Genomic DNA, 21,271 nt, shown 5'->3' with positions numbered 1-21,271 from the left:
GTCATTGGTGGACTAGATGGAACTGTAGACCTCCTATCTTCTGAATTGCTTCATTTTGTTAATCTTCTTTCCTCTTAGGACCCTGCCTCTGGATCCGAGCCAGAAGTGCTCATGTTTCCCAGCTCTCACCAGGGTCCCAGAAGACAGAAACGAGACTGGGTCATCCCCCCCATCAGCTGCCCAGAAAACGAGAAGGGCCCATTTCCTAAAAATCTGGTTCAGGTAGGGGAAGGACTGAGAGAGAAGATGATGAAAGGACCCAGTGTCAAGATATTTCCTTGCCAATTCTGTCTCTTTTCTGGTTTTGTGCAGATCAAATCCAACAGGGACAAAGAAACCAAGGTTTTCTACAGCATCACTGGCCCAGGAGCTGACAGACCTCCTGTTGGTGTGTTTATCATCGAGAGAGAATCAGGCTGGCTGAAAGTGACGGAGCCTCTGGATAGAGAAAATATTGCCACTTACACCGTGAGTATTTCATAGATACTTGTTGACCATTAGGTAACAATTGTCAAGTTTTGGGGGCCATTCATGTTTTATCCCCGGGTTAGATTCCCGGAACGTGTGAGTAGCATCACTTATCCCTTAACATGTTGGTAAAGGGGACACAAGAGAACAATTTGGGATGGTACTTGTTTTGGTTTGTTCTTTTCCTTAGAGGAGAAAAGCAGGGGTTCCTCCTAGCCTACATGAGCATAGATAGAAGTTGTCAAAGTGGAGCTGGAGAGATGACTCAGTGGTTAAGAACATTTGTTGCTCTTATAATCTTGACTTCAGTTCCCAGCACTCACGTCAGGTGGCTCACAACCACCTGAAACTCCAGCTCCAGGTACTCTGATACCGTCATGACCTCCATGACATGCATGAAAGTGCATGTGAACACACACACATAAGTGAAAAGATGTCAACTTGTTCTTGGGGTTGGGGAGAAGCTTCTTACATAACAAAATATATTCTGATGGCAATAATAGGGAGGAAAATCCACTTCTGGGGCTTGGTTACAATGCGAGCTTAGGTAACCTATAGATGCCATATGCAGAAAAATCTCAGGGAAACATTAGACTGTTGTAGCCAGAGGAAAATTACCCCAATTAAAGTGAGTCTCTATGTGCTAAGTGAGTGTGTTCTCGTCTATGAGTTCATGCAGCAGCAGCAGCAATCGTGTGGAGATCTCACAGTGGAAGGGGTGGAAGCTGATGAAGCCACTCTCACTGGACTCCCTTGCCCTGTTCCTCTTCCGGGCAGGGCTAAGTAACGCTCACTTGGCTCTTCTTGTAGCTCTTCTCCCATGCTGTGTCATCAAATGGGGAGGCAGTGGAGGATCCCATGGAGATTTTGATCACAGTGACCGATCAGAATGACAACAAGCCAGAGTTCATCAAGGAGGTGTTTGAGGGAACTGTCCTTGAGGGCGCTCGTCCAGGTAAATCAGTCACAGTGAACTGGGTACCCAGAAAGATGCTCCAGTTCTTTGGGATTAGAACCTGAAGTTCAGACGTGTTCTTTGAAAGCCTCTGTGAGAGATGAGGTGGGAGCGTGGGGAAGCAGATATAACATTTGTAAGTAGAAACAATAAAAGAATAACCTTCTTAGGGCTTGGTGTTGCATTAATGCCAATCCAGCTCCAGAGGATGTGACTCCCTCTTCTAGCCTTGGAGGGCATCTGCATGTATGTACAACACACACACATACCACACACACACACATACACACACACACACACACCCCAATAATAATAATAAGATCTTTAAAAAATAAGAGCTAGCAGGAGTAAAAGAGGAGGACTTGGTAGGTTATTTTAGTTAATTTATTCCCAACATTCTCTGCCTTGCCTCCTCTCACCTAAATGATAGGTTCCCTGAACGTTTGGTGTAACGTTCCCTTCTCTGGCAATTTGATGAGAATTCTAGAAATAAAAACCATGATCAGGAGTGGTCATCTCCTAGGTCAGGATTGTTCTGAGCAGACAAATGCCGATGTAGCACCGCAGCTCTTCTAAACTTCTCCTCCTCTACACTTCCAGGAACCTCTGTGATGCAGGTCTCAGCCACGGACGCAGACGACGATGTGAACACCTACAATGCTGCTATTGCCTACACCATCATCAGCCAAGATCCTGAGCTGCCTCACAAAAACATGTTCACTGTTAATAGAGACACAGGGGTTATCAGTGTGCTCACCTCCGGACTGGACCGAGAGGTCAGTCAGGGCTCAGGAGGATCGCAGTGGGAGTTGAAGGCAAATAAATGTGTACTAAATCTCAAGGATGGTGCAACCCTCTGCTGAGCCTGGCAGTCGGTGTGAGTCTTTGCATCTAAATGCCCGGAGGCAGGCAGCCTGGGCAGTGAGACAGATGATGACTTAGTCTAGTTTTCTGTATGCAGTGGGCTGCACCAGGCTTGGGCTGGCTGTTGGAGCAGGTTCTGATTCCACGTTTGATTTCTGCAGAGTTATCCTACATATACCCTGGTAGTTCAAGCTGCTGACCTTCAAGGCGAAGGCTTAAGCACAACAGCAACAGCCGTGATCACCGTCCTCGATGTTAACGACAACGCTCCCATCTTTAACCCAACCACGGTAATTCTGCCGCTTTGGTTCTGTGAGGGGCTCCAAGTTTCTGTCGTTTTGTTATAATGACCTGGTTTTCCCTTTGCTCTGTAGTATGTGGGTCAAGTGAATGAGAATGAGGAAAATGCGTATATTGCCACACTCAAAGTAACTGATGACGATGCCCCCCATACTCCAGCGTGGGTGGCCGTGTACACCATAGTCAATGATCCTGACCATCAATTTGCTGTTATCACAGACCCCACAACCAATGATGGCATGCTGAAAACAGCCAAGGTTCGTATGACTGACGTGCTAGCCGCTGGGCCTCTTTTGTCCTATAATGTCATCTTATGATTGGGTCAACACCACCAGGGGGGAAGGGTAGAGTCTGGGGATGGTATTGACTTTCTGGGGATTGCAGAAACTTTCTTGGCTTGTTAGAAGTGAAGTAAGTGTTAGTCTTTTGGAAAATGTCCTAAAGCCAGAGGCTTGCAGTGATTCTCAACCTATGTATCGTGGCCTTTTAAGAGCAGAACGACCGTTTCACAGGGCTGCTTAAGACCATTGGAAAACATAGATGTTTGCATTGTGTCTCGTAACAGTAGGAAAATTACAATTGCAAAGTGGCAATGAAAATAATTTTATGGTTGGGGTTACCACAACATGAGGAACTGTATTAAAGGGTCGCAACATTAGGAAGGTTGAGAATCATTGGGCTAGAAAGACAATGGCTTTTGGTAGCCAGCACTTATAACTGCCTGTAAATCTTTGGAAAATACCCCCCCCCCCCAAAAAAAAGTCTAAATTAAAAGTGGGAATGACTTAGTGGTAATTTAGCAAAAGTTAATAGATGCCCAGAGTACCTCAGAGCTTTAATGTCTCTTCAGCAAGTGAGCATTTGAGAACTGCTGTCAATCAAAGGTGGTAGTTTTTGGAAGTGGGCTTCACTGTGTAGTCCTGACTGTGCTGGAACTCACTCTGTAGACCAGGCTGGCCTCGTACTCACAGGTCCACCTGCCTCTGCTGGGATTAAAGGCATGTGCCACCACCACTCAGCAGAAAAATTTTTTTAAACTAACCATTTCTTTTTAAAAAGCTATTTATTTGTTCTGTGGCAACAGTGGGTGAACTCAGGGCCCTGAGCATGCTGGGCAGGTGCTCTGCCACTGAGTCACGCACCCAACCCCTTGTATTTTAGTTTTAACTTTTTCCCTCTCCTGGTCTCTAGGGCTTGGATTTCGAAACCAAGCAGCAGTACGTTCTATATGTGACAGTGACCAACGTGGACCCCTTTGAGGGGAATCTTGCCCCTTCCACAGCCACTGTGACGGTGGATGTGATGGATGTGAATGAAGCCCCCATCTTTGTGCCGGCCGAGAAGAGAGTGGAAGTGCCCGAAGACTTCGGTGTGGGTCAGGAAATCACATCCTACACTGCCCGCGAGCCAGACATATTCATGAACCAGAAGATTACGTAAGTTGGACCAATGACTAGTATTGAGTGGGTGCATACTTTTTTATTTTGTTTTTTTCAAGACAGGGTTTCACTGTGTAGCTCTGGCTGCTTTGGCACTCATGAAACAAATTAAGATGGCTGCAGTTTCCCTGAAGAATTAAATTGCCTTATGTGCATAGCCAGTGGGTGTCAGTTCTTTCCTGCCACTGTGTAGGTCTTGGGTATCAAGTTCACTGTCAGGCTTGCTACCAAGTATCTTCACCCACTTACACCCCTCACCCGCCCACCAATCTCACCCATGTGGAGGCTCACAACCATCTATATATAACTCTAGTTCCTGGCGATTTGATATCTCTTTTGACCTTTTGCCCCATGTGGTACACATACGTACGCTCAAGCACACTCACATATACATAAAAATGTGTTTGTGTGTGTATGTGTGTGTGCGTAGTTGTGTATCAGCTGAATAGGACCTGTGGCTTCCGCTCCATTACTGTCTGCTGCCCCTACTCTAAGCCACAGCTTGTGCCCTCAGGTATCGGATTCTGAGGGACACTGCCAAGTGGCTGGAGATTAACCCAGAGACTGGTGCCATTTCCACTCGGGCTGAGATGGACAGAGAAGACGTGGAGAACGTGAAGAACAGCACATATACAGCTCTCATCATCGCTACAGATAATGGTACAGATACTGCGTGGCTGACCCACATCCCTGGGCTCCATCACTCTCCAGCCTGTTCGTCTCCTGTGCCCCTGCCTTTCTTTTGGAGTCATGATTTCATTCCTTTTCTTTTATCCATAAAAAAATACTTGGTAACAAAATTCCAAAATTTGAGTCAAGTAGGGTTCCTTTCTCTTGTCTCTCCCTGCACTGGAAGCTCATTCCTACCTGCTGAAACCTGGGTTTGTATCCCAGGTTCAAGACTGTGAATGTATTATTACTTAATTTTGTTGTTTTTTTTTGGTTTTCAAGACAGGGTTTCCCTGTGCAACTCTGCTTGTCCTGGTACTTACTCTGTAGACCAGGATGTCCTCGAACTCAGAGATCCACCTGTCTCTGCCTCCTGAGTGCTGGGATAAAAGGTGGCACGAGCCACCACCGCCTGACATTACTTAATTCTTTTAACTGTCTTTTTAAATTTCATGTTATTTTTATACATGGTTTCACCGTATAATCCTGACTAGATTTAAATTCACCTTAAACTTACATGGAGCCCAGAAGACCTCAAATTTGAGGTGAGCACCCCCATCCTGTGAAGTTCTAAGATTCCAAGCAAGTGCAAGGCAGTGGTGGCACACACCTTTAATCTCAGCACTCGGGAGGCAGAGTTAGGCAGATCTTTGGGTTCCAGGCCAGTCTAGTCTACAGAGTGAGTTCCAGAACAGCCAGGGCTACACAGAGAAACCCTGTGTCAAACAAACAAACAAACAAACAAATAAATGTTAAGATGATTCCAAAGAAGCACTACCACACTCAGATTTTTCTTAACTTTTTAAAAGTTCTGTAGGAGGCTGAAGCAGGAAGGTTGTAATTCCAAAGGATACACAGTAAGACCTTGTCTCAAACAAACAACAGCCTCATGGTGGTGGTGCACGCCTTTAATCCCAGCACTCAGGAGGCCAAAGCAAACAGATCTCTGTGAATTCAAGGCCAGCCTGGTCTATAAGAGCTAGTTCCAAAGCTATAGAGATACCCTGTCTCAAAACCAAAAGCAACAACAACAAAAAAGTAAAAACAATAAACCCCAAAACTTAAGTGGATTAATAGTATTATATCAAGAAGAAGAAAGCTGCCTTTGATATGAAGAACAACTCAATCATGGTACACAAAATCTGCAATGAGCTTGTGAGAAAGGGGAGACGTGGTAGGGCAGAGGCTGCGCGGGTCGTATGGAACCCGCTGAAGGGTCACAGTCATCTGGAAGGTGATATTACCCCTGAGCCGTGACAGCCTTTCTGTGTTCTCCTAGGTTCCCCAGCTGCCACTGGCACAGGGACTCTCCTCTTGGTCCTGTCTGACATCAATGACAACGCTCCCATCCCAGAACCTCGAAGCATGCAATTCTGCCAGAGGAACCCACAGCCCCATGTCATCAACATCATCGATCCAGACCTGCCCCCCAATACATTCCCCTTCACTGCTGAACTCACCCACGGGGCCAGTGTCAACTGGACCATCGAGTACAACGACCCAGGTATGAAGTCCAGCTCCGTCTCTAGAGCAGCGCTGCCTGCCTTGCTTCTGCCTCCCCCCTTCAGGATTTCCCTTCTCACTCCAGATGCACCCCTCTTGGTATCGGGTGCCAGTTCCTTCTACTTCTCATGCATTCTCCCTTTCCTCTGAGCATACTGTATAGGAATATGGACCCCAAACAATCCCTTCACCCAGCTGCATACCTTTGGTTCCCTAAACATTCCCTGGTCTCATTTCCCTAGGCCAAGAATCTCTCCTTTTGAAGCCAAAGAAGGCCTTAGAATTAGGTGAATACAAAATCAACCTCAAGCTCATGGATAACCAGAACAAAGACCAGGTGACCACACTGGACATCCTTGTGTGTGACTGTGAAGGGGCTGTCAACAACTGCATGAGGGCAGGCTACGTGGAAGCAGGATTGCAAGTTCCTGCCATCCTCGGCATTCTTGGAGGGATCCTGGCTTTGCTGAGTAAGTAGAGGGGCAAGTGCCTCAGCCTGCGACCTAAGGCTGGGACAGGCCATTTCTTAGGAAGAACTTTCTGTTGGGGCCCAGATTAAACTGCCAACGAGACGAAATGGGACCCAGGGTCTTTCTGTTCTGATTCTTTTTGTGCTTCCTAAGATTGAGTGCATGTAAGTCACCTGTGCCTCTCAGTAAAGCCAGAACTCAGACCCAGGGTCCCTGGCGAGGGTCCTCAGAGGCTACATTTTGATTTAGTTTCCAAGTGATGCTGAAGTTTCAGGACTACATGTGTGGTTACAAGGCCATGGCACACTCACGGTTCTCATTAGCACAGCCAAGGCTGGCAGATACCCTCACCCACCCATCTTGGAGGACAGATAAGAGAGGAAGTTGAAGCTACTACCTAACTGTACATTGTGGACACCATTACTGCTCACATCCCATTGGCTCAAGAGCAGCCGTACCAAATTGCTAGGCAGCCTGGAGACTCCTGCTGCTTAAATCCAACTGGTTGACTGAGCCCAGTGATTGATTGGGGGACTGTGGAGATGGTGGACAGGTTGAACAATGAATATCCATGGACAATGGAGATGTTGAAAGGAAGCTGGCCAGTTCTGTCCATAATCCTTGGTCTGATTTTACCTATGGAGTGTTCTGGACTTGGTGCCGGTGCCCTGAGGGGTTTCCATGATCAATCTTTTTTGTTGTTCCTGACCTTTTTTTTTTTTTCCCTTCCCCAGTAGATATAGTTTATTAGACTTGGCTGAAGTTGGGGAGATTCTCATCAGGCATTTAAAGCAGAAGTTTTGCTAGGAGCCAGATGTCCAACCTTGTGGGAGGAGGCTGCTTGTTGGTTCCTGGCCAACTGGCTCAGCTCCTGACCCCGAGTGGGCACACAAACACTGGGCCCCCAAATGCCATTCAAATGCTCCATAGCTGGAGTCTGCACTGGCAGCATGGCCCAGGAAGCTACCTTTAAAAAAATGAGTGGCTTTTTTCTGCTCCCAGTGAATCAGGAAAACCTCCCTTAAGGGAGTTGTAGCATGCCACCAGCTGAAAAAAATGAGGCTAAACTTTGTTTTTCTGTTGCTTTTCAAGCTTTTTAGGTTTTACATGGACTTAGTCCACCAAGTTGGTGCCTCAAATGTAGTGGGAGGCTGCTTATTGGTCCCCTCTCCCTCCTCTGGCTAGCTTAGACTGGCAGGTCTGGAACTTACAATGTAGCCAAGGCTGGACTTGAAGTCATTTTCCTTCAAGTGCCTACCCATCTGCCATTTGCCTGGAGTTGCAAGGCTACCGTGCCCATAAATGTTGCTTCCTCTGGTCTCCTCGCCTATGACTCATCTCTCCCCCGCTCCCCCTTGCATCCAGTTCTGATCCTGCTGCTCCTACTGTTTCTACGGAGGAGAACGGTGGTCAAAGAGCCCCTGCTGCCCCCAGATGACGACACCCGGGACAATGTGTATTACTATGATGAAGAAGGAGGTGGAGAAGAGGACCAGGTGGGTTTTAAAGATGCAAAATTTAAAATCTGACGTGGTGGGGGTGGTGCCAGATACTGGCAGTGAGTCATCCCCACAGTACTGCTATGGAGCACCAGAACCCTGTGATCTCAGTGACACACAGTCAGGAAGGTGGAGGCTTCTGTCCCACCAGTCAACTCTATCCCGCCAGCTGGCTTCTGAATAGCTACACAGAAACTTACTGGCTATGCTGGGGAGATTCTCATATCAGGCATTTAAAGCAGGTTTTGCTAGGAGCCAGGTGGCTACTCCATCACTCCACCCTTCTTCTTCCCAGCATCCCCTCAGTTTGGCTCTCCCACCTAACCTCTTCCTGCCTAGCTATTGGCCAGTCAGCTTTTTTTATTAAACCAATCAGAAAGCACCTTGTCCAAAAAACCCATCTTCACAGTGTACAGAAGGATTATTCCACAGCATCTTCCCCAGACACTGTTGTGTTCTCTGGAGCGTTTATTGATTACATTGAAGCTCATAGCATCTGTAAATCCATGAGGACGCAGCTAACCCAGGCAGAGCTTTGCTGAAAGGCCCTAAGCTGCACCCTGTGTCCATGTCTTCTGCACGGGAGCCTAATTGATACGGGTTCCTGTAGGCATGCATCACTTGCTGTCTTGTTACCTGAGCCCCTCACATGACCGAGTCCACTGTTAACAGGCAGGACCAGCTATGGTTGAGGAGGACTGAGTAAAATTTGCCAAGCAATAATAATCCAATAGTCATGCCCTGTGAAATGAGTAAGACACAAAAGTTTGCGTTCATAGAATCCCCAAGTGGTCTCTTTCTTTCAGTGGAAGTTAGGAGACTCTGAATTGTGGAAACAGACATTTCATATGCTTTTGGGCGCGTGTTGGTAAACACCGCACAGAGGGTAGTTTTGGGTTTTCCAGTGGCACAGCCTGCGATGCCGAGAAGTAAACAAGCCCCGCCCATGCACCCACTTCTTTTTCACTTGCTGCCATGTCTCTGTTCTTTTCTAGGACTTTGATTTGAGCCAGTTGCATAGGGGCCTGGATGCTCGACCTGAAGTGATTCGAAACGATGTGGCTCCCAGCCACCTGAGCATGCCCCAGTATCGTCCCCGACCAGCCAATCCTGATGAAATCGGGAACTTCATCGATGAAGTAAGTAGGCAAAGCTGTGAGCCAGGGCACGGTGCATCTCTTAACTTAGGAACCAAGGAGAAAAACATTCCTGTGAGAACCTTCGAATTCTTGCCTTATGGTGTCTGCTTGTCCAGATCCTTGAGACAAAACCAAAATCTACTTACAAAGACTTCGTAGAACTAAAAGAAGTTGTACTGCAGACTTAGTTTGACTTTCCTGCTCCATAACCTTGGTGTCTGTCTTTTCTGTTGCTGCGCTGAGGCCAAGGCAGCTTTCAGAAGAGTCTAGCGAGGGACTCCAGAGGGTTAGAGTCCATGACTGTCATGGCAGCGAGCATGGCAGCAGGTGGGCATGTGTGGCTGGAGCAGTTGAGGGCTCGCATTTTCATCTACAAGCAGAAGGCAGAGACAGAGAGAGAGAGAGAGAGAGAGAGAGAGAGAGAGAGAGAGAGAAAGGGAGCTCATTAGAAATGGCTGGTCTTTTAAATTCTATTCTCCGTGACACCTGCAACAAAGGCCATACCTACTAATCCTTTCAAGCAGTTCTAACTTGGGACCAAGCATTCAAGACTATGTAACTCCAGAAGCCTTTGTACTCCCTATGTAGACCAGGATGGCAGAAGATAGCAGAAGGAGTCTGTCCCATGTTGGGCATAGCTTGAGCATAAGAGACCTTAAAGCCTACCCCCCACAATGACACACCTCCTCCAACAATGCCACACTACTCCAGCAAAGCCATACCTGCTAATAAAATGCCACTCTGTATGGGCCTATGGATGTCATTTTCATTTAAACCACCACATAGAGGATGACTTTAAATTCCTGACCCTTCAACTTCACCTTTCAGAGTTAGCATTTAACAATGACAATTTGGCATCCAGCCTTTGAGGATCTTCTGGGTTGATCTCATTGTTTTTAGCCTCTGTCCATTCTGATTAGCGGTTCGGGATCCTTGCTTTGGTTTCCGGGGATCCCATCCTGACAGGCAGCTGTCCCTCGGAAGAAGCATTCTGTGACGTCCTTCTGTGTTGATACACATGTTATAATTAATATGGTGCTCTTCCCTCTAGAATCTGAAGGCAGCTGACAGCGACCCCACGGCACCCCCTTACGACTCTCTGCTGGTGTTTGACTATGAGGGGAGTGGTTCCGAAGCTGCTAGCCTGAGCTCCCTGAACTCCTCCGAGTCGGATCAGGACCAGGACTACGACTATCTGAACGAGTGGGGCAACCGCTTCAAGAAGCTGGCTGATATGTACGGTGGCGGCGAGGATGACTAGGAGACTAGAGAGGAGCCCCTGGGTGCAGCCATGGAAGATTCAGAATAATGTTGCCAGTGGCCTTTCGTCTCCTTCCCAAGTTTGTAAAAAGAGAGACTGATTTGATATGCGGTTTGCATGGTGGCCTCACTCTACCAGTCTACTGTGTTAGAATGGTTGTCATTTGTTCCTGAAATCAGTTTTTTTTATTTTTACAGGGCTGGGATTTGAACTCTGCCACTGAGTCACAGGCCCACCCTCTCCTTATTTTAATTTTTCTCTCCTTTTCCGTGGATGGGATGAATATGGGGCTTTACAGTGAGAGGCGAGTCCTCTTGTCACCGACCTATTGCCCCAGTTGAGAGTTTTTTTTTTTATTTCAGAATGACAATTGGAGCCTCAGAAGGGTCAGCTAGCACTGGCAGTTTAAGAGATAGGGGAAAGGGTCTGCCCTATTTCTCTTTCATTGTGTATAGGAAATGGTTTGTTTTTGTTTTTGAGCTAGGGATCTAAGCAAGTTCCAAGCCCTTCACCTCGCACTAAAATTTTTAAATTGTGTACTTTCCCACAGTTATTATGTTTGTGTTCTGTATTCTCATACCCACTTATGCTCCTGAATTCTGTTGCCCTGCCCAGGTGCTATATTCTATGATACGGAAGTGACTGGGTCTTTTTGTGGTGAGAGACAGGTATCGTGGTAGGGGTGCGACTGAAGGGGTATTGTGTGATTTAAAGACCTTCGTGGTTTTCCTTCCTCACCTCCGGATTTCTCACTTGAAATGGGCATTCCTTGTGTGGAGTCACTGTCTTCTAGGTGAAAACCATAGTGGGATGTGTTGCTCCAGTTCTCTATAGGGAGCCATGACCATAGCTAGTAGGAAGGCTTTCAGGCCCCCTTTGGTTTCTTATGCTTCCTTCACACCAACGTAAAAGAGCCGTGTGCTCTGAGACTCCCCAGTGCCCAGCGTGCTGCAGCCAAAGACAGAGAGCAAATGCGAGAGACTGGCTCGTGGGCAGCACGTGTGTCACGGTGCCTGGCCAGCTCACACGCTGATGGTGAGGCTTGAACTCTTTCTCAGAAAACTTCTGGAAGAATAGAGGGGTCTCACCATGTGCTTCCTGGCTGGAGTCCTTTTCTGCAGCTTCCGAAGCCCAGGAAGCATGCCCTTCCAATGCCTGCTTTTGATGGTAGCTACGGAAAATGCTGGCTGAGTTGGGCCAAGTATGCATAGAAAACTGAGACTATTAGAAATTGTGCATTTTCTCGTAGAAGCGGGAAGAAACACTGTTCCAATGGGAGAAAGGGGGCGAGGGCCTTGATTTGAGTCTTTTAATTAAAAATGCAAATTTCAGCTTTGATAACCACTGGAGAGAATTTTGTTAAAAGTGCTTTACTCGCGACTATTTTTTGGAAGAAAATAATGACTACAATCAACTGTGAGAACTGTTGATTTCTCTGTAGTTTAAATGTCTACTGTAGTTAGTGTAGAGTGTCACTTGTATGTAGTTTGAGTGTATATGTGTGTGGGTACTGATAATTTTGTATTTTGTGGGGAGTGGAAAGGTAAAAGATTAAAACTGTTCTAAGATACATTTTTATAAATTTTATTAAAGAGTTTTGTTAAACTGTTGTGACGTTCGATTGATTTGACTCTACCAGAATTCCAAGTGAGACAAAAAGACAAAGGAGGTGAGCTCAGAATCCCAGCACTGGAGAGGCAGAGGCAGGTATATCTCTGAGTTCAAGGCCAGCATGGTCTACGAAGTGGCGGGAAGGAGCCAAACCGTGGAGAAGGGAGCTTGCAGCTGAAATGACTTCTCTGTGCTTTTATTCCTTCTGCCTGGGGAGGAAATGCACACACAAGGCCACTGCTCAGAGTGGCCTCTGAAGAGCAAGCAGTGCCAAGGTCAATGGGACAGAAGCAAACCCACAGTTTCCTCTGCGGTCAGTAAATATTTGATAGTGGAGGCAGTGATTCTGCGTGAATATGGTGTGGCCTCATCCTGAGAGACATTTATCAATTCCCTTCCACTCTCTTCCCCCCCATTCCATGACACTAGAGCTTGAACCTAGGGCTCTGAGCTTGCTAGTAGGGTCCAACCATTCAGATCTGCCCCCAGCTTAGTAATGCTTACTCTTTTGTAAATTTTTTTTTAGATTTATTTATTTATTATGTATAGTGTTCTGTCTGTCTGTATGCTTGCTGGCCAGAAGAGGGCACCAGATCTCACTACAGATAGCTGTGAGCCACCATGTGGTTCCTGGGAATTGAACTCAGGACCTCTGGAAGAGCAGTCAGTACTCTTAACCTCTGAGCCATCTTTCCAGCCCTGTAAATTTTTTATTTAGCTTTTAGTTTTTTTTAAAAATGTGTTGAGCTGGGCAGTGGTGGCTCACACCTTTAATCCCAGCACTCAGGAGGCAGAAGCAGGCAGATTTCTGAGTTTGAGGCCAGCCTGGGCTACAGAGAGAGTTGATTACCTCCAGGGCTACACACACAGACCATGTTTTGAACCACCCACCAAATAAGATTGTAAGTGTATATGTGAATGCTGGTGCCCTTGGAGGTCAGAGGTTTCAGATCCTCTACAGCTAGTAAGAGGCAATTGTGTGCCAACCTGTGTGTGTGTGTGTGTGTGTGTGTGTGTGTGTGTGTGTTAGAAACTGAAACTGAGTCCCAGAAGAGCAGTATGCACTTAACCACAGAACTATCCTCTGTGTTTCCTTCGTTTTAAACCTATGCTTTTTGTGGTACTGGGTGCTGTAGGAAGACCTGCCGCCTGTGATTATCCGCCTACTGGGGCATGGCCTCTTATACTGATGTGGACACAACCTGCATCCGCCCTTGGAGCTGATAAAGAGAATGCAGCAAATAAAATGTCTGGATCCTGGCAAAAGTCAGTGTGTCTTGTTCTTGGTCTTTTGTTTTTAAGCCAGTGTCTCACTGTAGTCTAGACCCGCCTTAAACTGCTGTCTAGGGTAGCTCACACTGTCCTTGAATTTGCAACCCTGTCTCAGCTCCCTGAGCACAAATGCCTAGATTGACTCTAGTCTTTAAGTTAGGAAGAAACTGGTGTCTTAGTGTCACTGTCATTAAACAACTGAGAAAAATAACTCGGGGAGGAAAGGGTTTGTTTGGTTTACACTTTCAGGGCACAGTCTATCACTGAGGGAAGTCAGGGCAGGGACTTGAAGCAGAATCCATGGAGCAATGATGTTTACTGGCTAACGGTCAGGGTGGAGGGGTAGGGGAGCAGGAAGGGTCTGAACTGTGTATCCCTGGGTAACCTGGAACTTTGTAGTTATGGTTGGCTTAAAACTCAGAGGGGTCTGTTTGCCTCTACCTTCCAAGTGCTGGGATTCAAGAAGTCATTTCAGCTGGAAGCTATGGTTTGGTTCCTTCTTGCCCACTCCGCCATCGAGACAGGGTTTCTCAGTGCACACATGACTTCTTAGACCAAGCTGGCCTTGAACTCAGAGATCCACCTGTCTCTGCTGGTGAGTACTGGGATTAAAGCCGCCACCGTGAAGTTGAACTTTTTCTTCCCCCATGACTGGCTACATGAGGACTGTTTTGCTCCCCAAGATTTCTAGCCATTAATTTGGAAGGGCAGGAGTCAGCCATGCTCCACCCCAGTGTGCCTCAGGCCCAGTGCACCTCAGGCCCAGTGCGCCTCAGGGATGGTCAAGGAGCTTTTTATACACTAGGTCTTGAGAGGAAAGTGGCAATGATAGAGGACCATGGTTGGCCTTTGTCTTTTTTTTTTTTTTTCTTCCTGCTTCAGCCTCCTGAGTGCAGCCAGGGGTGTTCACTGGGGAGGGCAGATACACTAAAGAGTGTGTTCCCAGAAGCATTGTCCTGGGGCAGGAAGAGGACCGGTAAGAGAGAGGAAGATGAAGAAGGGGAGCAATGGGCTGGAGTAGGGTATACCAGCAAAGGACAACGGTGTGTGTGTGGCATAAATGTCATAATGAATTATCCTTATGCTAACTAAATATTAATTAAAAATAAAAAGCATTGTCTTGAGATCTTTGAATGTCCCACCAGGAATTATGGAGGTGAAAAGCCTATCGCTGATGATACTGAATCTCAAACTCTCTTCCATGTAAACATGACTTGGGGGGGTTATGGTTTTAGTATAAAATGAATTTTCTAGTAATGCAAGAGCCGTATAAATAGAACAAAGAGGAGCTTTACTAAAGACATTTAAGAACCTTACCACTGGGGGTGCCGATGCAGTTTATTGGCAGAGAGCATGATCTAGGGGCTCTGGCTTTAATCTCTGTCCCCAATAAACAAATACATATACCAATGGTGATGTTTGTAGCTATCACATTCATGGAGGATATATGTATGTGTATGTTTACTTTTAGAATTTTTAAAGAATTATTTTACTTTATAGTTATGTGTGTTTTGCCTGCATGTATGTCTTTGCATCACATGTATGGCTGTTCCTCTTGGAGGCCAGGAGAGGGTATTTGATCCCCCAGAACTGGAGTTATAGATGGTTGTGAGGCACCATGTCGTGATGGGAATTGAACCTGAATCTCTACAAAAACAACAAATACTCTCTAAACCACTGACCCATCTCTCCAGCCCCGTGTATATTTATTTTTAAATGTCACATAATTGATAATACTTAGTTTACTACGTTTTGCTATTGTTGCTTTTTGAGACAGGGTTCTGAACCCATGATTCTCTGACATCAGCCTCCTCGAATGCTGGTATCATTGGTGTGAACTTCTCCTCCTGGTTCTATGTACAGCTGTGAACATTGTTTTATTGGGTTTCAGTACTTGAGCATTTTCATACTGAAATGCTTATTATTTTACAAGAAACTCTTTTTTTCTTTTTTTGGTGGTCTTAATACTGAAGATTGAACTCATGGTCTTGTGCTCTATCGCTGGGTAACATTTCCAAACCTTTTATTATTTTTGAGACAGGGTCTTACTAAGATGTGTAGGCTATCTTTGAACTTCTGATTCTCCTGCTATAGCCTCTATAGTAGCTGGGACTAGAGGCATGTGTAAGACAAATAGTGTCCTTTCCTTTTTCTTTCTGACTGACCTGGTTGGTACTTGCTATGTAGACCACACTGGCCTCTGCTTCCAAGTACTAGGCTTAAACATATGTGCCACCAAAAATAAATAAATAAAAAAAATAAAAAAGATGTGCCACCATGCTTGTCCTTTCTTTTGTCTTTTAATTATATTTTCTTTTAAAGAACATTTTAAATTATGCTTGTGCGTGTTTTTGTGTGCATCTGAGGTTTTATACTCCCCACGAACCTGGGGAACAGGGTGGTTACCGATATGGATTCTGGGAATTGAACTTGGGACTTCTGAAAGAACAACATAAAAATCGTGCTCAGAGGAATAAAGGAGACCAGAAAAAGCAGTTACAGGGAAGGGGCGTTCCCGGCAGAGCAGGCCCCACCCCCGGCCTCGGGCACGCCGCCCGCCACACTCAACATGGCGGCCACGCTGGTCCACTAGTGCGTCAGAGCGCATCTCAGGAGCCGAGCTCCGCTCCAATCATGGCGACTCCGCAGCCGGCGACGGCTGCGCCGAGCGGAATTCTGGAGACATGTGGTCTGGAACCGATTCTGGAAGCGCTGAAGCTGCTGCTGAGCCCGGGAGGTGAGAGGACGAATCTTGGCACGAGGCTGGCCCTGAGGCTCGCGGCGCCGCGGGAGACGTCTCCTAGGCTTGCCCTGGCTGCCACAGCATGCTCCCCTCAGGCCCTCCCGGGTTCTCAGTCCCACTCCTGGGGCCGTTTGGGCCCTGTCCAGTCTCACTTAAAACTTAAGCAAACTAAAGCTCCGGAGGGCCCGCGATCCGGCCGAGGTCCATCGCGCGCCTCACTGTTGCCTCCTGCCCCGCTCAGAAGCGGGGACTGTGGCGACACCTTCACACAGGTGTAATGTGAGGTCTCAGTCGCCAGAGGGCTCCGGGCACGCTCGAGATCTGTGCAAAATGCCAAGTGACCCGGAGATGCGGAGCAGGGGCGTTTTGGCAGAGTTTGAGGAAGATGTTTAGGGGTTTCCATTCTGGTATCAGGGATGTGTTGGGTTGACCCTTCCCAGTTTAGAATCTGAAGGCCCCTAGGGAATGGCGAAACCTTGCGCTGCCCTTTCCTGTCGCGTCCCAGTTTGTGGTGGTTTGACTGCCTCTGCCTCTCAAGTGCTGGGGCTAGGCAGGCATCACCATGCACCTTTTTGGTTTGGTTTGGTTTTCTTTCTTTTAGACAGGGTATCACCCTCTAGTCAAGGCTGCCCTGGACCTCGCCCCAAATCACGTGGTCATGTTAGTGGACCAACCATGGACCTTGAACACAGTTCTGCCCAATCTCGGACTACGGCAAATTATTCAGAATAGAGCATCCGGTGCTATCTGGAAATGTAGGGAAGCGGGGAAGAAATAAGGCCCTACTTATAAATACAGTTATGTATAGGCGGGGAGGTCGAACTGCCAAGGTAAAGGCACATGTCAGGTGAATACTCTCCGCTTCAAAAGGCGATCCCAAACGTTACACTGGACTAGAGGGAAGTGAAAAGAAGTTAGATGAAAGCCTACTAAGTGGCAGTCCCACAGTGTTCCGTTTATGTGATATCCTCTAGTCTCCTGACATAGGAAGTGTTCACATTCGTTTTTGCAGAGGAAGGCTTAGGTACATTGGGAATTGCCCAGAGTAAAACGAGTAAGTGCAGTTTCTTTCACTAAAAGCATGATGAATATACTATACGCCTCAATTAAGAGTCTATGGCAGCGGGGCAGTGATGTCCCAGCACTCTGGAGGCAGAGGAAGAAGAGTCTCTGGGTTTGAGTCCAGCCTGGTCTACAGAGTGAGTTAGTTCTAGGACAGCCAGGGCTACACAGAGAAATTCTGTCTTGAAAAGAAACAACAAACAAAAAGAGTCAATGGCAAAGTATAGATATTATTTATTAGTCCTACGAATATGTGTGTGTACCTATTTCTATGAGTGTGTTTGTGTGTGCCATATGCGTGCAGGAGCCCACAGAGGCCCTAAGAGGGGGTCGGATTACCTGGAACCTGGAGTTACAGGCAGTTGTGAGCTGTCACGTGGGTACTGGAACCTGAACCCCAGTTCTCTCAAGAGCGGCCAGTGGTCTTAACCAACAACCATCCCTCCAACTCCCATAGTAAAAGAAAAAAAAGAGGCAGGCGGATCTCTGTGAGTTCGAGGCCAGCCTGGTCTACAAGAGCTAGTTCCAGGGCAGGTTCCAAAGCTACAGAGAAAACCTGTCTTGAACCTCCCCCACCCAAAAAAAAGATTTACAACCCGGTGGTGGTAGCGCATACCTTTAACCCAGCACTCGGAAAGCAGAGGCAGATGGATCTCTGTAAGTTCGAGGCTAGCCTGGTCTACAAGAGCTAGTTCCAGGACAGGCTCCAAAAGCTACAGAGAAACCCTGTCTCGAAAAACCAAGGGAAAAAAAAAATTTTTTATGTAGACAGTGTTTTCTGCCTGCATGTATGCCTGAGCACCAAAAGAGGGCACCAGATCTTATTACAGGTGGTTGTGAGCCACCATGTCGTTGCTGGGAATTGAACTCAGGTCCTCTGGGAGAGCAGCCAGTGCACTTAACCCCTGAGCCATCTCTCCAGCCCAAAATAAATAAATCTTTTAAAAATATTTATTTTATTTTTATTTATGTGCATGTGTATACCTGTGTGTATATGCATGTGTGCGAGTGCCCATGAAGACCAGAAGAGGGCATTAGATCCCTTGGAAGGAGGCAGTGAACTCCTTAATGTGGGTGCTGGGAACCCAATTTCGGGTCTCTGAAAGAGCGTCCAGTACTCTCAGCCGCTGAGCATTATCTCCATCCCTCTAACATTATCCTATGTCGTATATGTATGTACTGTGTGAGTCAGGATGCTGCTTTTCTCTTTTCATTTTTAATTTTTTTTAAATAACTTTTTTTTAAAAATATTTATTTATTATGTATACATTGTCTGTCTGTGTGTATACCTGCAAGCCAGAAGAGGGCACCAGACCTCTTTACAGATGGTTGTGAGCCACCATGTGGTTGCTGGGAATTGAACTCAGGACCTTTGGAAGAGCAGGCAATGCTCTTAACCACTGAGCCATCTCTCTAGCCCTTAAATAACTTTTTAAAAGTTTTTTTAAGGTGTGCGCCGTCACTGCCGGGCTTTTTTTTTTTTTTTTTTTAAATCCCAAACTGACTTTTTTTATTCTGTTTGGTTTTGGTTCTGGGCATCAAATCTCAGGTCTGTATTTACACATGCTCTACCAGTTTAGTTTACTGCTGCAACGCATGCGTGTGTGCATGTATGTGTATGTGTGTATTTGAGGCAGGGTCTAGCTATGTGCCCTTGGCACCTGCTGTATAGAACATGTTGGCCTCAGACTTTGGGGATTTGCCTGCTTCTGCCCCCAAGTTCTCAGATTGCAATGCTGTGCCATTCACTCGCCTCTTTTTTTTGGTGAGGGTAGATTTTGGGGGGTGGATGGGGCAGGTCTTATTCTTTTGCTAAAGCTATCCTAAAATTTACTGTGTAGACTAGGCTGGCCTTGACTTGAAACAATCTTTCTGCCTCATCCTTCCAAGTGTTACAGTAACAGATGTACATCTCTAGTTTACCTTGTAAGGACATGTTAAAGGAGAAATAACTGAGGGAGAGCAGCATTGTTTTACATGTTTAAATCTCTTTTTGTGTGTGATGCTGGAGACAAAACTTAGGACCTGACATGTGTACCTCTGTAGATCCCCAACCTTGTCTCAGTGTTTCTGTACTAGTCAGTTTTCAGTCCCTCCCTCCCTCCCTCCCTCCCTCCCTCCCTCCCTCCCTCCCTCCTTCCCTCTAACTTGATACAAGCTAAAAGGGAACCTCAATGAGAAAATGCCTCCATTAGATTGACCTGTAGGCTTGTCTGCGGTGCATTTTCTTCATTAATGATTGATGTGGGAGGTCACACTGTAGGCGGTGCCACCCCTGGGCAGCTGGTCCATGGTTGTATAGAAAGTAAGGTGGGCAGACCGTGGGGAGCAAGCCAGTAAGCAGCAGTTCTCCGTGACTTTTTTTTTTTTGTTTGTTTGTTTTTTTTTTTTGGTTTTTCAAGACAGGGTTTCTCTGTGGCTTTGGAGCCTGTCCTGGAACTAGCTCTGTAGACCAGGCTGGTCTCGAACTCACAGAGATCCACCTGCCTCTGCCTCCCGAGTGCTGGGATTAAAGGCGTGCGCCATCACCGCCCGGCCCTCTCTGTGACTTTTGCTTGTCACTAGTTTTTGCCTTGGTATCCCTAGATGATGAACTTTAACCTGTAAGCCAAAACAAAAAACAAAAAAACAAAAAAAACAAAAAACTTTCTCCCCAAGTTGCTTTTGGTCATGGTGTTTATCACAACAATCAAACTAGGACAGTTATTATGGAATTCTTTTGTCCTTGACACATCTCGGCAACCAGGGTCCTTTATGCCATATTTTAGGAAATGCTTTAGTATCAGGCATGACACATGCCTCTAATCCTAGCACTCAGGAGGCAGAGGCCAGGCCAAGTAGTGAGACACTTTTAAAACCAAGCTGGGGAGGGAGGTGGGCTTTGCTTTTGAAAAAGAAGAGCCCACATATTCAGGTATGTTTTACTCATTTTTACCAGTAGAGGGCAGGGCCGACTGCTGTATCACAAGGCCCCAGCAGAACTCCACAAGCTCCTGCTGTAAATCACAGCTTTGTACTTCACGCCTGGCCACAGAAATCGTGTACCATAGGGAGTCACGGAGAGATTGACTGCTGACCTGAATGTTGGTTGGTGGCTACAGGCTCACGTTTCCTGATAGGTGTACATTTGCTGAAGGAACCGCATTTCAATGCTACTTGGCCTGGGCAGCCCTAGTTTTATAGTCTTTAAATACTTTTTTTATGCCGGGTGGTGGTGGCGCACACCTTTAATCCCAGCACTCGGGAGGCAGAGGCAGGCAGATCTCTGTGACTTCTAGGCCAGCCTGGTCTACAAGAGCTAGTTCCAGGACAGGAACCAAAAAAAGCTACGGAGAAACCCTGTCTCGAAAATCCAAAAAAAAAAAAAAAATTTTTTTTTTTTAATGTACAGAAGTAACGTGATTTACTATAGAAAAATTTAAATGTAATTAAAAAAAAACCCTACTGGGCAGATTGGCTCATTTAGTAATGTGTTTGCTATGTAAGCATGAGGACCTGAGTTTGGGTTCCCAGCAGTCATGTAAAAAAAAGCCGAGGGCAGTAGTTTGTACCTGTAATCTTAGTACCGGGGAAGCAGAGACAGGAATACTGATTCTCATATTCATATTCCCAAACCCATCCATAAGTCTCATTTATAGCCCAGGTTAGCTCCTACTTCATGACAACCTTCCAGTGTTATCCTATAGTCTCGCAAATGCTAGGACCACAGATATAAACCACTTCATCCAGCTGTTTCTCACTATTCTTTTTTTAAAATATTTATTTATTTATTATGTATACAATATTCTCTGTGTGTATGCCTGCAGGCCAGAAGAGGGCACCAGACACCGTTACAGATGATTGTGAGCCATCATGTGGTTGCTGGGAATTGAACTCAGGACCTTTGGAAGAGGAGGCAATGCTCTTAACCTCTGAGCCATCTCTCTAGCCTCTCACTATTCTTTTTTCTTTTTCTTTCTTTTTTTTTTTTTAAATATTTATTTATTATGTATACAATATTCTGTCTGTATGCCTGA

The 21,271-nt window shown here is 46.3% G+C and overlaps 2 protein-coding genes across 2 annotated transcripts in view; both read left to right on the top strand.

Moving 5' to 3' along the window:
• The window catches only part of Cdh1 (cadherin 1), a 67,347-nt gene extending 55,170 nt beyond the window's left edge, over positions 1–12,177 (top strand). Inside the window, exons 4-16 of the mRNA XM_050143880.1 lie at positions 79–222; positions 313–468; positions 1,279–1,423; positions 2,024–2,199; positions 2,449–2,577; positions 2,662–2,844; positions 3,779–4,023; positions 4,541–4,686; positions 5,975–6,199; positions 6,441–6,668; positions 8,034–8,164; positions 9,163–9,306; positions 10,358–12,177. Coding sequence (XP_049999837.1) covers positions 79–222; positions 313–468; positions 1,279–1,423; positions 2,024–2,199; positions 2,449–2,577; positions 2,662–2,844; positions 3,779–4,023; positions 4,541–4,686; positions 5,975–6,199; positions 6,441–6,668; positions 8,034–8,164; positions 9,163–9,306; positions 10,358–10,567 — 2,262 coding nt within the window. The 3' untranslated portion in view covers positions 10,568–12,177. The remainder of the gene's footprint in view (positions 1–78; positions 223–312; positions 469–1,278; positions 1,424–2,023; positions 2,200–2,448; positions 2,578–2,661; positions 2,845–3,778; positions 4,024–4,540; positions 4,687–5,974; positions 6,200–6,440; positions 6,669–8,033; positions 8,165–9,162; positions 9,307–10,357) is intronic.
• A 3,826-nt stretch (positions 12,178–16,003) lies between these two features.
• Positions 16,004–21,271, top strand: part of Tango6 (transport and golgi organization 6 homolog) — a 159,178-nt gene continuing 153,910 nt past the window's right edge. Inside the window, exon 1 of the mRNA XM_050144150.1 lies at positions 16,004–16,187. Coding sequence (XP_050000107.1) covers positions 16,085–16,187 — 103 coding nt within the window. The 5' untranslated portion in view covers positions 16,004–16,084. The remainder of the gene's footprint in view (positions 16,188–21,271) is intronic.

This window comes from Alexandromys fortis, unplaced genomic scaffold (genome assembly GCF_014885135.2).
Source record: "Alexandromys fortis isolate MF-2015 unplaced genomic scaffold, M_Fortis_MF-2015_v1.1 scaffold_1, whole genome shotgun sequence".
NCBI classification, from domain to species: Eukaryota; Metazoa; Chordata; class Mammalia; order Rodentia; family Cricetidae; genus Alexandromys; species Alexandromys fortis.
This window is presented reverse-complemented; position numbering and strand designations above follow the sequence as displayed.